The sequence below is a fragment of the Bombus impatiens genome, unplaced genomic scaffold (genome assembly GCF_000188095.3).
Source record: "Bombus impatiens unplaced genomic scaffold, BIMP_2.2 scf_0135, whole genome shotgun sequence".
Classification (NCBI taxonomy): domain Eukaryota; kingdom Metazoa; phylum Arthropoda; class Insecta; order Hymenoptera; family Apidae; genus Bombus; species Bombus impatiens.
The window spans coordinates 2,425,989-2,441,830 of NT_176554.1; the positions used below are offsets into that span (position 1 = coordinate 2,425,989).

The 15,842-nt window shown below is 39.2% G+C and overlaps 2 protein-coding genes across 8 annotated transcripts in view; one reads left to right on the forward strand and one right to left on the reverse strand.

The window, feature by feature from the left end:
• The first annotated feature begins 1,163 nt into the window (after positions 1-1,163).
• LOC100741816 (proclotting enzyme-like) lies at positions 1,164-6,787 on the forward strand. The gene is made up of 8 exons (XM_012381573.3): positions 1,164-1,301; positions 1,810-1,856; positions 2,142-2,275; positions 2,343-2,437; positions 2,623-2,884; positions 3,421-3,665; positions 4,279-4,439; positions 4,510-6,787. The coding sequence occupies exons 1-8, from the start codon at positions 1,202-1,204 to the stop codon at positions 4,669-4,671; spliced, it is 1,206 nt and encodes a 401-aa protein (XP_012236996.1). The 5' UTR covers positions 1,164-1,201; the 3' UTR covers positions 4,672-6,787.
• LOC100742253 (atrial natriuretic peptide receptor 1-like) overlaps positions 5,289-15,842 on the reverse strand; it is a 37,737-nt gene continuing 27,183 nt past the window's right edge. For all 7 annotated transcript variants that reach the window (XM_033319030.1, XM_012381704.3, XM_012381703.3 and 4 more), the window contains 8 exons: positions 12,606-12,682; positions 12,440-12,531; positions 10,705-10,854; positions 10,332-10,524; positions 9,827-10,001; positions 9,315-9,413; positions 9,057-9,148; positions 5,289-8,971 (listed from right to left, as the gene is read on the reverse strand). In XM_033319030.1, coding sequence (XP_033174921.1) covers positions 8,225-8,971; positions 9,057-9,148; positions 9,315-9,413; positions 9,827-10,001; positions 10,332-10,524; positions 10,705-10,854; positions 12,440-12,531; positions 12,606-12,682 — 1,625 coding nt within the window. In that variant the 3' untranslated portion in view covers positions 5,289-8,224. The remainder of the gene's footprint in view (positions 8,972-9,056; positions 9,149-9,314; positions 9,414-9,826; positions 10,002-10,331; positions 10,525-10,704; positions 10,855-12,439; positions 12,532-12,605; positions 12,683-15,842) is intronic.

Below are 15,842 nucleotides of genomic sequence, written 5' to 3' on the forward strand. Positions count from 1 at the left end.
ACCCCCACTACCGCCACTCTTCCACCCCCACCACCACTTCCACCACCACAACTACCACCACTTCCACCGCCACTTCCACCACCACCACCACCACCACTACCACCACCACTACCACAGTTTTGGCCGGAAAATTATAATTATTGTTATAGATGGAAAACGATCTCAGCATATATAATCTTCAAAATTAATTTACGATACGTACACAGGAAACCACAAATTATATTAAAATAATACAATATGTAAACTCAAACTGTTTTGTCAAGATTCATATGCAAGTTGTTAGTGACAGTCAAACAAGGAATCAACGTAACACGAATGAAACGAATGTGAGAAATTGTTTAATTTCGATATGACACTGTTAAACAAACGAACTATTAAACAAACGTGTATTTGTTAAACATACCTGATAATAATCTATAAAAGGCGAAGAATTATTACGAATTTGAAATCACGCATTTCGCACGGAATAACACGTACGAACGTCATGCTTGCCGGTACTGAACTAATGTTTCGTCCCGCCAAAACCTCGCCTGGCTGACTGCTGATTGCTCGAGGAGGCACGATTTCTTCTCAATTAAAATCGGCGCGAGAAATTAAAATATCGCACACTGTGAACATTTCCTTAATTGTGACAGTGACTATAAATATAACTGGAGTCAAATATCTTTTGTGCAAAAGTTCTTGCACATTATTGTAAGTTTGCTTGATATAACGTAACATAAATTAGAATTTGAACTACTTTAAGTTTTAGACTTACACCATTTTCATAATCATCGACGTAATTAAATCAAAATATTATCAATCCAGATAGGTACAAGGAATTTTGAATGTTTTGCTTTTAACTTTATAACAACATTAGGCGGTATGAAGAAAAAAGAGGAAAGGAAGGCAAGAGGAGAAAAGAAAAGTAAATTTTACGCACCTTATCTACAATCGTAACACAGAATTTATACGGTCTAACATTTATGATCGAAATTGATTGATAGAAATCACATCAAGACAGCGTAGCGCCTCGGTTTCTACAAACGAGAGACTCAAGTGTATAGCGGGTTGCATGCCTAGGCAATATGCACGTGTATATAAGAGAACGTCTGCTATTCGTTTTGGCTGTTTCATTCGATCTCTACCACGGTACTCTCTGACGTTCTAGCAAACAAATCATTTTCGTCGATGCAGTTGGTAATTAAGAAGAAGCTAAGAGATGGAAATTCGAAAGAAGTTAATGCAATTAACGTTTCTTTTTTGCGTTTTCTGCGCAATGTCACTTGCTCGATCTTCCAGCTATGGCAAAAACACGACAGGTAAGTTACTTTGTACTTTTTCCTTTTCCTAAAGACACTGTTTCCTTCGATGATATTTCTTTAACCTGTTATTCTCATAATAAGTTCTTCGATTAGCAATATTCTAAACTTTTCTGTCTCGCATCGTTTCAGGTTTCATCTCACGATAATAAATTGTATTATATTTATTTATATTATATTTGCGAGAACCATACTCGACCAAATTAAAGTTAATTTGACTTTATTACTTTCAAATTTCGAGATTGTAACATTTTCTAGTCAAATGGTAATCCGATTAAAAAATTGATACGGATACAGACGGGTTTCTACGAAAGAACCGTGTGTATATCCCAGCTCATGCTAGTTGACGAACGAGAAAGCTCGTAGCATAAATGCTTAACATAGATTCGTGTGCTAGAGAGAAAATTTTTTGTTTTGTTCATAAACGGAAGCACTGGTTGCAAATAGATTTATCTGTTCTGGACATCCTCCGATCGCTATCGTTGATCGTTTGTTCTGTCATTGATAGATTTTGCAGAGCATATCCATCACCAAAGAGCCTCTTCAACTGGAATGGTACGTAAAACTTAACGATAATTAGATTGCGGACGTTTATGCATTTTTTTATACGTTTTCGCAAACACGATTAAAAAAATGAATTCTAAAATGAGATTTTATACATCCTCTAAATATTATAATAAATACGTTACTTCGTAAATCTTCCATATTTTTGCACATTATGTGTAGTTTGTACATTTTCGCTATTTATATTTCTTGCAGATACATAAATATCCGCAGCGTAGTCATAAGATAAATGTAAAACGTGATAGCTTAAGCAGAAGAGAATTTGCATTTACATAGGTACCGACGTCTTCGAAGTGTGCCGGATTGAACAACGAATCGGGTCACTGCGAGCACTTGAAACGGTGCTTATCTCATGAGTATGGTTCAAACTTTACGCTGGCTATAAATCACTCGTGCGTAATCGACCAAACGTAAGTGTTTAATTCGTTTCCCTGAGTGAAAGTTTGAATCGGATTGAATCTAATGGAATCGAAACAGATACACAGGCATTTGTTGCTCGAGACACGGGAACGAAACGCGTACAAATTCTATGGTAGACGAGGATTTTGTCGACACTCTTCCGCAGATTGCTGGTACGTATGTAACGATCTGTCGAGCACAAAGGGCACGCGTCGTATCGTAAGTATTGGCACATTTGTCGATTTCATATGAAATATGCAAGTTGATAATTTAAATTGTTAAGAGGACGATAAACAAATTCGTTTCCACTGGAATATAACTTACGGACGAAGTGGTAATAGCTGGCTATTCGTTTCAGCGAGTGACGATAAGAAAGAAAATGAGGTGAGAATCGTTTGGTCGGGCGAGCATAGAACGACAACGTCTCGGCCTAAAAATCCGGCATTGAGAGGATGCGGAACTACATTGAAAAGTCAAAGCAAGTTGGTGGGCGGTAGACCGGCCGATCCCACGAAATGGCCCTGGATGGTGGCTCTTCTTACGACGAATAACGCTTACTATTGTGGCGGTGTGCTCGTCACCGATAGACACGTTTTAACTGCTGCCCACTGCGTTTACAGGTAAATTTTCGTCCCGTAGATTAGGAATTTTACTCAATATGGTAATGCGAAGACCATCGATGTATCTTACAAGATGGCCATAAAAAGGAACGTTCCGTATATTTTTTAAAGATGTAAGAAAATACAAACATAACGTTCTTCGATGTTATAAAAATGTCGGCTACATTATTTAACGACTTTATGAATGCATCGAGATACCATCGATAACTTATTTTTATTGCTTTTACGCGGCAGATCTGCAGCACAGTTGTTCGTAGCGTGAACGTATATATCGATTCAAAGTACGTCGTTTATCATAGGAAACTGGCTAATTTTACTCGTGTTTTTTTGGTGATCTTCGGCAACTAGTTGATTGCTACGATCGCGTGTACAAGATCTCATATTTTCTTAAACCTAAAGATAGTCAAGAACCTGACCAGTTCTCCATATGGTTCTGAACGGAACGTTCTCTCCTTTACCTCTTCCTCGCGTTTCATCTTCCTGGTTTTCAGTACAAAGGCATAATGTTAATTAAAGTTTCCCTTTTGTTGGGTCAGATTTGGACCGCAGGACATCAAAGTCAGGCTCGGAGAATACGATTTCGCGACGAGCGAAGAAACGAGAGCCGTGGATTTCACGATTTCCGAAATACGTATACATCGAGACTTTATTCTTGACACTTTCGCAAATGACATAGCAATAGTGAAACTGTATCTACCGACCGTCTTCAACAGTTATATTTGGCCCGTGTGTCTGCCACCAATCGGTCAAACGTTCGAGTACAAGGACGCAGTTATAACAGGTATCCTTTCCGTTTTCGCTGTGCCCGTTAGCTGTTCTCCACGCTATTTTACATTATTTTCGAAACACCAGTTTCGATGATTCTTGAACACGTAAAGTCCAATTTAGAACGACTCTCTCTTCTCACGAAAACGTCGCACTCTCTTAGTTTCCGAGATATTCGCGAAGAACTGCCGGTATCACTGCAGCGAATTCTTATCTCAGTGAATTCAAACTTGATTCTTATCTCTTTTTTTATAGTTTATACAGGCTTGGATTAAGTGTTATTTTAAGTGTCTCGATACTGACGCCTACGCTGCGGCGGACGCGCAATTATATGCTGAATTCACTATAGCCGTACCGATAATTTTTCACGAGTATCTTAGGAACTGTTACAAGAGAGTTGGACATTTTCGTGAAAGCAGAAATTTGTTCCAAATGTTGAGTTTTACAACGTATTAGAAAATCATAGAAATTCATGTCGAGGGTAAGCTTCGAAATAATTCGAAATAAACCATATTGTCTCGTCGGATTAACAAAAATACGCGAAGTATAAAGAATATAAAAAAATACGATCATTGTCGAAGCTGATACAAGAGACGCATCGGGATTACAATCGATGGTTAAAAATTTAGGTTGGGGCGCACGCTACTACGGAGGCTCCTATAGTCCGGTTTTGATGGAAGTCGAGGTCCCGGTATGGCCGCAGAGTAAATGTACGAGCAGTTTCGCTCGACGAATTGCTAATACGACGATTTGCGCCGGCGCTTACAACGGCGGAGGCGACGCTTGTCAGGTATGTAAGAGACCTTGATACGATCAGGAACAAAGCTAATATTCCGGCCAATGACTACGTTCGCGTACAGGGTGACTCCGGTGGACCACTCCTTCATCAGCTTGCAAATGGCAGATGGGTAAACATCGGAATAGTATCTTGGGGTATTCGATGCGGAGAACCTGGACGTCCTGGAATATACACACGCGTCAATTCCTATCTTGATTGGATATTCGAGAATGCTGTATTCTAAGCCTAGGATCGCATTTAATTTGTTAAACGAGTGTCCCTTTATAATTACGAAATTACTAAAATTATTAAAAGTTAAGACAAGTCCAGACGAAAGACAAAGCAACTTCGGTTTGGTCGGTTTTAATTTTTGCAAATGTAAAAATGGCTCGTTTCCGATAGAAGCCTAATCTAATCTAAGAATCTGGAATCTGGAATCTAAGATCTAAGTGATATGTAAAAAAAAAAAAAAAAAAAAAAAAATAGGAGATTCTAAGATAAAGATATCACATCAGAGAAATTTTAATTTAAAAAGATTAACGACTTAACTCGTAAAATTTCGGATGTTGATGTAAATAACGATGCGAAAATCAAAATTTAAGCAGCCCAGGTTTCTAAATAGCTGAAATAATTAAGAGTTTTTGTATCAATAAACTTTGAAACGTTGAAAAGCAGCGGAATGATAGAAAACTAATTATCAAGACCACACGAAGGAAAAGGTAAAACTTTAGTTACCTTGGATGTTTTAAAATCGTGAAATATGTTGCTGCTGTCAGGACAGATTTCGTGTTTTCTTGCTTGGTTTCTTTATTCCTTACGTCGATCGTACAGGGACACGAATCGGAGAGGAGTCTGGTATCGTGCGTGGAAACGAAGAAATTTTATTTTCCGAATATCGATTGTTACATCGTTCAAAAAGAGATTGACACGAATAGAGAGAAATTCGATTCTTAGGACGTGTGTGGCCGCAATTTTTATATGTATGTACTTTCTTTTATGGCGTGGACGCGCATATAAGCAGCCACGCGCGTGCACGACGCTATGCGACCGATTTTCGCATGACGAGTAAGCGTTGGAAGATTCCACGATTGAATCTCCATTATTTGATAACTGACTTTCCGACGAGGTCCAGCCTCTCTTTTCCTTTATATACACCGATATACTTATAACTTCAACTCTTCATAAATGTATATATGTGTATGCGTGAATGCGCGCTCATGCGTACGTATACAGTGTGTCCCAGAGTTTAACAACCAAACTTTGTCAGTGTATTCTATGGATACGATCCAGTAGAAAATGTTACACAAAGCTTAGCTATGAAGCGTTGAGATACTCTATATATGTAGATTTATGTGTGAGAATCATTATACATAGAGTGTCACGCCTAAAACAGGTCACCTAATTATCTTCGGCATCTTAGAGCATACAAAGAGTATATTACGCTACCAGTCATAAATATTAAAACATCCCATTGACATTTAGTACAAACTGTGTTTAGTCGTTCATTCGTGTTATACGTGCCTTATAATATAAAATAGTACATGGATTAAAATTCATTGGTAATACTGTATGCACATTCGCGTTTTGTACGAAACCAATTAAATGGAATCTAAGCAGAGATTTGCTTCGACCAGTAAATGTTCTAATGAGTATATACCACGTATATGTTATATATTTTTGCACACTGTGCGTATTATACGCCTTTGAATTTCCATGGATATATAAAAATCCGCAATCTATTCGTTAGAATTTTCCAAGAAACGTAACGAATACATATTTCGATACTTATGGCCAGTAGCGTACATGAATATAATTTAAATTTGTATCAAAGGACGTATGCTCTGTATACGGTATTCCGAATTTAGTTTCGCGGAGTTCGTATGCAGTTTGTCGAACTTCGTAGACGCGCACGAGGTTTTTTAAGAAACCAGAAGACGAATAGGTGGCCTCCTTCGAATCGGGCATACCGTATACGTATATTAAATATACGCTCGTTTTCATCAAACATAGAAACATGTGCGCGTAAAATTTCCATTTTTGCAAACGTATAACATTATGTCTATACTTTAACATTCTTCCTCCATTATTTTCCACTCTGATCGCTCGTCTTCTCCGAAATGTTCGATCCGAGGGTGCCTACTACATTCTAACGGGACGTGTTTCGATCGAATCGACGAAAATCAATAGCGATAGGATACATGCTACGCTGAAGGGAACGCGGAAGACAAAGTATTCGATCGATTTTTCTAATATTCAAAGTTACATTCCTATGTACCCTTTTCGTAATTTCTTTTCAATTCAAAACTCACGACCACTCCCCTCTGCCGTTGCTGTCCTCTTTTGGCTTTTCGATCGATTTCCGCGCACGCGCAAAAATAATCCGTTTTACGACGTGTCTCGCATTTTAGACTTTAATGGTTTCTCTATTGAAAGCGCTGGTCCTTGAAATGTGTTGACGTTATCCGTCGAAATACGAAGCGGATATCTGGAAAAGAGAGAGAGAGAGAGAGAGAGAGAGAGAATGGGATGAGGGTGGAAGAGGAGGATCGAAAGGAGGAGAAGGGTGGAAAGAAGGGGAAAGTGATGGCAGGAAAAGAGGGAGGGAGAGAGACGAACTTTCACACGCGAGGAACTGGATGGTTCTCGCTTTTCCATCGGGAGGACAGAGTATACGTAGTATGTTGTGTATGTATGTATAGTAAAAGGAAGCGATATAGCAAAGTCGGTCAGTAGATAAAATTTTCAAGTTTCGTTGACATAAGCATGTACTTGTTAGTGCCTTATTTAGGCCGTAGAATATGAATCAGTTCTTCCTTCGTAGTATATTTTAACGATAATTTGTCTCCTTGAAAAGAAGAATGCTTATACAGTAGAACCCAATTTATTGAAATGGATCAAAAGCTGAAATAGTTCAAATAATCGAACAGCTCCGGTAATAGAAGTTTACTAGCCGTTCCCTTCGGTCCTTGCTATTAGTTGGATAATTATAACAGAAGCAGGACCCTGTTCGTCGATAATTTAACAACTAATAATATTTGTAAATTGACAAGTTACACGTTATAGCTTAGGGACTTCTCTCGTAGAACTTGTTAATGTTATAACAAATAGCCCGATCACATGACTTATAATTTGCTTTTAAACGACCCTAACGTTCGGAAGTCAGGAATCGCGTTCCATCTTTGACACGTAAAATTTCTTATGAATACAAACAAACGATCGCATAATTGTGTTCGCTATAGAAATACACGCATATATAACTAAACTTATACTCTGCCATAGTTGGAATAATAGTTAAGTCGTAACTTCGTATATCTCTAGCAGAGCACTAACTCGCAGCTATAAACGAAATACGGATAAACGAGGTTCTACTGTAACTCGTTCCTAACTTCTATTCTAAAAGCTCTAAGTGAACTGCTAACGATAATAGAAATTGATTTCAATTGTACAATCGAGTTATACGACCTCGGCTGCGGCTAGATCAATTAGTGACCCCCTACTTAACGCTTCGCTTTACGAGCTCACTACTACTACTATATCGCTTCCACCTACGTTACATCCCTCCGCGCAACTCCCTCCGTCCCTCCACGTAATAAATAACGATCGTGTTCCCGTAATGTTCATTTTTACTTCGAAAGATATTCTTTCGAACGTGTGGACCCAAATTTCGATCGGAATCGCCGATCGTCGGAGGATGCTTAGCTGCTAGTCTACACGAAACGATGATACACGTATTACGATGAAGTCGACTTCTCGACGAGAGATCGCAAAGTGTGGTACAAGAATCGAGGGGAACGGAACTAGACTCGCGAGGGGGGTGTCGTGGGTACGAGGAGCGGCGCGTTTGGGCCGCTTTCCGTGTGATTTGGCACGCTCTCGCCGGCTTGATAAGAACGCCGCCCTTGAGACACGACGTTGCTCGATGTCGAACTCACGGATGAACGATTCCGAGACGGCGAACCATCCACGAACGAACCGTTACCTATCGTACGGCCGCGGCTCGCCACGCCGTTTCCCGTCGCAAACGCGCCTCCACTGTTGTTTCCACCACTGTTATTGTTGTTCCACTCTCCACCGGCACCACCACCACCACCTTCGTCGCTACCACCGCGACCACTGTCGCCACCATTTCCCTCGTTGCTGCCTCCCTTACGATTTTGCGTCGAAGCCTCGCGTTGATTTGCGATTTGCTGTCGATGAGGAATTTGTTGTTGATTCTTCTGCTGGTTCGATTGCGATCGTTGTTGCTCTTGGAGACCTTTCTGAACTGTACGACGATTTTGATCCTGGCAATTCTGTTGCGAGGATTGCAAGGATCGAATGTCTTGTATCTTTGGTTGTACTACTGGATCAGGTCGACGCGACGACAAGCTTGTAACATCTTCGTGCGGAGGGTCGATCGTTGTTGAGATCGGAGTACTTGTGGTCGCGATCGTTGTCATGGCTGTCACTGTTGTTGCCGGCGAGGATAAGGAAACGCTTGGCTGTTGAATATTGTTCACTGGTTTTTCGCCGATCAACCAGTACGTGGTCATCGTGCCTTTACCCTGAAAATTGAAAGACGAATCGTGACCTCTCGTCGTGTTTTTCGACGCGTGTTTCTCACTTTCTTAGATTAGTCGAAAGCCTTACCTTCAGAGTAACCTCGCCTCTACAAACGAGCTCGAAAGTTTCAAAAGTATCCAGGATTTCCTTCGTTTTTGGACTAACGTGGATCATTAGAGCTACGAGTAAAGAAAATGTATTAATATTGGGATGAACCTTTTTGCTATTGTTTAACTGTACAAGAGTCAAAATTATAATTAATGTATTTGTCAAGAAACTCTAATTAAAAAAATGAAATCCGTATGGAAAGGATTGATCTTGAAAAAGGTACAACTATCGAATTACCTTCTCCATTACTCTCCATCCTAGATGCGGTATTGACAGTGTCGCCGAATAGGCAATACCTGGGCATCTTCAAGCCAACTACACCAGCCACGCAAGGTCCTGAAATTGCGACCAGTCTTTCATACACGCGTCTACGAATGTTTAATATGCGAGTTGCGACAACATGCAATCACGTGCATAGTATACAACTTGCAGCATATCAATTTATGAATACTGATCAACCATATTGCGGTTCCAGAGTATGTATGTTTCAATGTTACTCTTATTTAAACGAGTAAAAGGACTCTGAGAGAAACTTTAGCGTGCCCATACTTGAAATAAGAAATAAGAAAGAAAATAAGAAGTTTGGAGAAATTTTTTATCGATGGAGTAACACGTTTGAAAATGATTTCGAACGAAGGAATGCATGGCCGATATTATATTTTCCGGTATTGTTAAATAAATGCTAAATTTCATCTTGCGCAGAGAACAGCGAAGGAAAAAGACAAGCTACGGAGATATTTCGATCTTACCAGTATGCATTCCAATTCGAAGTTTCAATTGCTCGTTCGGTCTGTGACGTATACTAAACGTCATCACGGTATCTCTTAAGGCTAAGCTCATCCTGGCAATTTCTCTGGCATGATTCGTTCCATTCCTCACCGGTAATCCTGACACTACCATATAAGCGTCGCCAATTGTCTCCACCTAGAAAATACATCGAGTCGTGTCTCACTACACGATTCGATTCGATAGTAATCATCGTACGTACAAATCTACGCGACATTGAAAGGACGATCGATGACGATATCTTCGTATACAGAATGGTAAACATCTGAACTGAATCGAGTAACTTTGTTTCCACGTGTGTAAATGTCACTTATCTCAAACGACAGAAAAAGCTAAAAGTATAACAAGGTTTCTTAGTTTCTATTCTCGTTGCTCGATCTTTCTTGCAAGGTATCGTCCTCCGCATAATCCTTTTGCTGCTAATCGAGATTCCAAGCTGCAGAATGTACTAGAAAATTGTAACTTCACCTTGTAAACGTCAAAGTTCTCGATGATGGAGTCGAAACACGTGTATAGATCGTTGAGTAAATCCACCACTTGAAGAGGCGTACTCTCTGCGGAGAGCTTCGTAAATCCTACGATATCGCTAAAGTAGATCGTCACTTGGTCGTATGTTTCGGCTATTACGCTTTGGCCGAGTATCAACTGGGACGCGACAGATCTGGAAATTTCGTTTAAAAAAATCTACGAGTACTGCAGATAGAAGCGATCGATGGAAGCGAGATCGTAAAGTGGAGCGCTATGAAAGGCTACCGATTGATCTAAGCGCAACCTTCTGTCTGTACGCATGCCACGTGCACGCGGTCTACGAGTTGCGAATAATATCAACGATTCTACTTACTTTGGTAACAACTGATAAAGGAGTTCCTCGCATTTACGTTTTTCCTCGAAGTAGTCCGCGGTACGTTCCTCTACCAGAGTCTCCAAATTGGTTGCGTATTGTTCCATACGAGAGAGCAAGTTGTCGAGGATGTTGCTGCTCTCGTAGTCTCTGCAACGAGATAGAATTCTTTCTCTGCTCGTCGTTCGAACAAGTCCTTAATTGTTATCTCGTTGCCCGAGCCAGCGATAAGGCAGTGACAGCAAAACAGTGTATTTTTCAAAATAGACTTCGTAGTATCGCTAGTTTTGGAGAAGTTTAAGCGCCGGGTTGGAATTCGTTTCGAGTTCGCTACGTTCGATCGTGAACAAGTTTCCGCCGATGTATACTTGAAGATAGTCTGTTTAATTAGTTGTTCGTGGCGTGCTAAACGACTAAATATATCGCATTTTCTGCGAGAATTTTATTTCGATAAAAAATATTTGTTAGAAGGTAAAACGTTTGTTGAATCAACGTTGGTAGTCTTAATTGCGATTATCATAATATTCAGGAGCACGTGTGTATTACTTCTAGAGTGTATTTTTAGAAGTTATTTCATTTACTCTATTAATCCTTGTATAATACCTCTGTGATTACAGAATTCTATCATAGAATTATCTGAATTATCGTCTCGCTTCTGATATCTTTTCTTGCTAAAGCTAAAATACACGATATATCTCTTATTCTTCCGTTATTACAGACTAGTAGTGTCGGGTGATATACAACGGATTTTATTATTCTGTGCAAAGTTCAAAGTTGAATCTTAAGCCGTTGAATCTTAGTTGACCCAAATAATCCCTATCTTATTTTAACGCGTTGCCGCGACAAATGCTGATCGTTTGTCCACCCTCGTTTACTTTATTCCTAGCAAAGGAAGAAAGGTTTGTATCCAAGAATCTCCGCTATGTGAATTCGCAAACACTTTTAGGAAAAGAATATCGCTAGCGACTGTAGCGTGATTCGACACGAGAGCTGACAATTATGTCAATATTGGAAGAGTAGCTGACGAGGGCGAGAAAAACCAGAGAACGTACATCCCCATCCATAAGCATTAAGACACAAAGGGAACGAGATAAATCTGTCCAATTATTAGACAAACATTAAAATTCTCGAGAATTATTAATCGCTTCGTTCGGATTCTTACATTCTTAGTTTACATTTACGATCGCATTCTTAGTAAACAATTTACAGGTTCGACGTCGTAATAAAAATGTCACGTTAAAAAATTATCGTTCACAGCTTGCGAAGATTAAATTGCTTACACGGTAGAATTTTACTTATCCGATTGTACGTTTAAAAATAATCCTCAACTGAGAGCTTTATACTACTTGTCTTAACGTCTCCTAGTCTTCGTGCCTCGAATAAATCTCGTAAGCAGCGCCCACTTTCTCGTACATACTCTACCTAATAAAGTTAAACGTTTTCCTCGTCTATATCTACTCTATCTCTTGACGTCTATTTTAGTCGATTTTTATATTACCATTACGTTAATATTTTATTCCCGTATTAACGTCAAGTAAATACTTTACGCTTTTCCACGTCTCATTAAGTTCTCGATTATATCCGTATTAAATTTCCTCTGCGCAGTTTTCTATTTTTCTCCCTCGTTTCCTTTCGCTTTCTTCGTCTAGCGATCTTCTATTTTCAATTGCGTTCGGATCGAGCTTTCTTCGACGAAGAATCATCAAGGGAACGTTCTCTTGTCGTCCTTACTCACTTGTTAATTTTCCGTATAGTTTGTTTGAGCGCGGGAAAATCAGGTCTATCCGCGGCATCTTGCGCCCAACATCGCCTCATCAGAGTAGCCACCTATACGACGGAATCGTTTGAGCGTTATTGCTGGAATTTTTGGAAAGTTTAAGAGTCGAGAAGGACTCGCTTACTTCTTCCTCGACGGCAGACTCGTCGATCGCAGGCCTCAAAGGAGAACCTCCGGCTCTCTTCACTCCTTCCACGATTTCTGAAACAGAGCAAGGGACAAGCTTGCGACGACAACTCGATCATCGACACAATCACGAATTCCAATTTCACTCGGTTTATTTATCTACGCGAGCATCGATTCGTCCACGTTAATTATTCACGTAACAATTTGTTTTCGTTCATTCACGATCGCGATTTTATACACACCGCGTCTCATAACTACGAAACCAACGGAGAATCGTTGTTTTCATCGAAAATGTCGATCGAATATATTTCCAGTCAGATCTCGTCGCGTTGTGTCTTGTACTTCGTACCTTGCAAGAATAGACAATTTTAGGATGATTTTTAGGATGGAGCAACACGTACAAAGCTGTAACCATAAAACCATCCTAAAATGTTCGATTTCTATTGCCATATAAACTGCATGGATAGGATGCGACAGAATCCGGTTAGTCAGACCTCTTATGAATAAAATAAACGCAAAGTCGATACTTTAGGGAAGAATATCTTTTAAAAGAGTAGAGCAATCACATCTTTCGCGTAAACACTTGTCACCCCATAGTTTGATAAAAAGTCCGCTCCGATGATGTACGATCGATCGATAAGATATTCGACTTTAAAATTGTTCGCACACGAGAAAGAAAAAATCGTGTCCTTTTTTGCACGATCTTCAAGCGTTTCACGTAACTCGGGTAATACGTACATCAAAATTTTCTCTAGAACGAGTGTTCAAATATTTCTTCGTCGGCCACTGTATATACACACCACACGAAAGTCGAAACTTTTGGATGGTTGTAGTTATGACACGCGGCGTAGTATACCGTCGTGCCGGTTCGATCGCTCCTCTTACTACTTAGCTGTCCGTTTCAGTGAAACGAGTCTTTCTTGGTCGAACGACTCTCGCCACAGCTCGCGTTGTTACAACCGAATGACTTCGTGTGTATATATATATGTATTTCTCTTGCCAAAGATGCAAAAGAGCAGGTGCAAGTAACGCGTGAAACAGTGGGAAAGGTTCGAGAAGCGAACCACGTCGAATAGAATCATCAAGGGAGATGAAAACAGTTAAAAAATGTCAGCGAAAGACGAAAGGCGAATGGTAAATATTGAACCTACTGTGCCTGTACAAATCCTCCAAGAAGGCGTTGCAAGTTTCGCAGTTGAGGGTGCAGTGAGGCCTACGGACTTCGAGCAAGGGACTGACGGCCCTTCGAGGACTGGCCCCACCGTCGGGACTGGCGCCCGGCATCGCCAGTAACGTTAAACTACTCGTGCTCGACGTATTGCTTCTATCTGCCATTTCTTCTCCTTTTCTGATCTATCCCGATCGCTATATTTCTCTATCAATGACCCATTCGAATTCACCATTTTTCTCTTTCACGCCACTATCTCGCTCACGCTGTCGCTCTTCACGCTCTCTTTCATCTTTCTCCCTTTCATTCACGCGATTACACACGCATCTCGGCGCCATCGGATAGGATACGATCGTTCGAAGCTAATTTCGCGCGAAATGTAGAGTATGAACGTAAACGTGATCGTTCCGAGTTCGTAAATCGCCGTTACAGGTTCTCGCAATGAAATTTATTTCGAATTACCAGCGAATTCTCGTTCTTTCCGATGTTACATCCACATCGAAGCTAAATTTTTCACGGAATTTTTAACATCGCATCGATCTATATTTAGGAATTTTCACCGCGATAAAAAAGCGATTCTTGAATCGCGAACGGTTTCTAAACGCTTCCGATCATCGTATCGGTATTTCTCGTCATCATAAAGAGTGGAGTTTGAATTACGAACGAATTGTTCACGTTTGTCATTGCATCGGTATACGAAATTGTCGTGGCGACGAAGACTGAGCGAAGACAGGGTGGTTTCTATCAATTACAGAAGGAAGGAAGGAAGGAAGGAAGGAATTGTCTCGTTTCTCAAATTTCAATCTCCATCCAATTATCCGCTATCCGGTTAACTTTACAGTTACCACGGAAACCGTACGTCAAAGTTAGGCTCTTTTCGATTTACGAGCTGCTTCTCTATTTGACGGATTAGGTTTCCCATTTTCTTTACGACGTGTTACGTCGTTAAAAAATTGAATTTCAACCTCGATGTAATTACTTTTCACTCAGTTTGCTTCGCGGACGAGATGCGAAAATAATTGCTTTCTATCCGATCTAATACAAGAACTGTTTATTTGTTTTACGACGTTACATTTTTCCTTGCCTTCCAGATACCCGAGTGCTCGCTAGCTTCTCGAAAAATTAAACTTTCAATCTGAATTTAATTTTACCTCCTACCCAGTTAGCTTTTTACAGTCACCGCGGGAACCGTACATTCCAGTTACGTTCTTTCCGTTTCGTGGTTACTGCTTCTTCGTTCTATAGATCGTATCTTCTATTTCCCTTACGTTTTCAAAAAATTGAACCTTCGGCCATGTCCGAGCGAACAGACCTCGACACTACGAAATTTCGTGTTTACGCTAGTAACGGTAGCTAGTGATAGGGAAGCTAGTAGAACAAACAATAAGCTATTCTCCGCTTATGCAACGCTCTGTTTACATTGACTTTTCGACGACGTTATCTGTCGTTCGGGAGAAGTCCGACGAATGCGAAGATTGTAGCCCCGTCCACATAATCGCGACCCTGATCGAACAAAAGGCACGTAGATGTATATATATATATATATATATATATATATATATATATATATATATATATATATATATATATATATATATATATATATATATATATATATATATATATATATATATATATATATATATATATATATATATATATATATATATATATATATATATATATATATATATATATATATATATATATATATATATATATATATATATATATATATATATATATATATATATATATATATATATATATATATATATATATATATATATATATATATATATATATATATATATATATATATATATATATATATATATATATATATATATATATATATATATATATATATATATATATATATATATATATATATATATATATATATATATATATATATATATATATATATATATATATATATATATATATAGGTCTAAAGGTATATACCGGTACTAGCGATATTCGTTCGATCGTAACTCCACTCTTTGTAAATGGAAACGAGCAATTTCGCGAGCCATCGGCGCGCTTTCATCGTTGTCTCGTCCC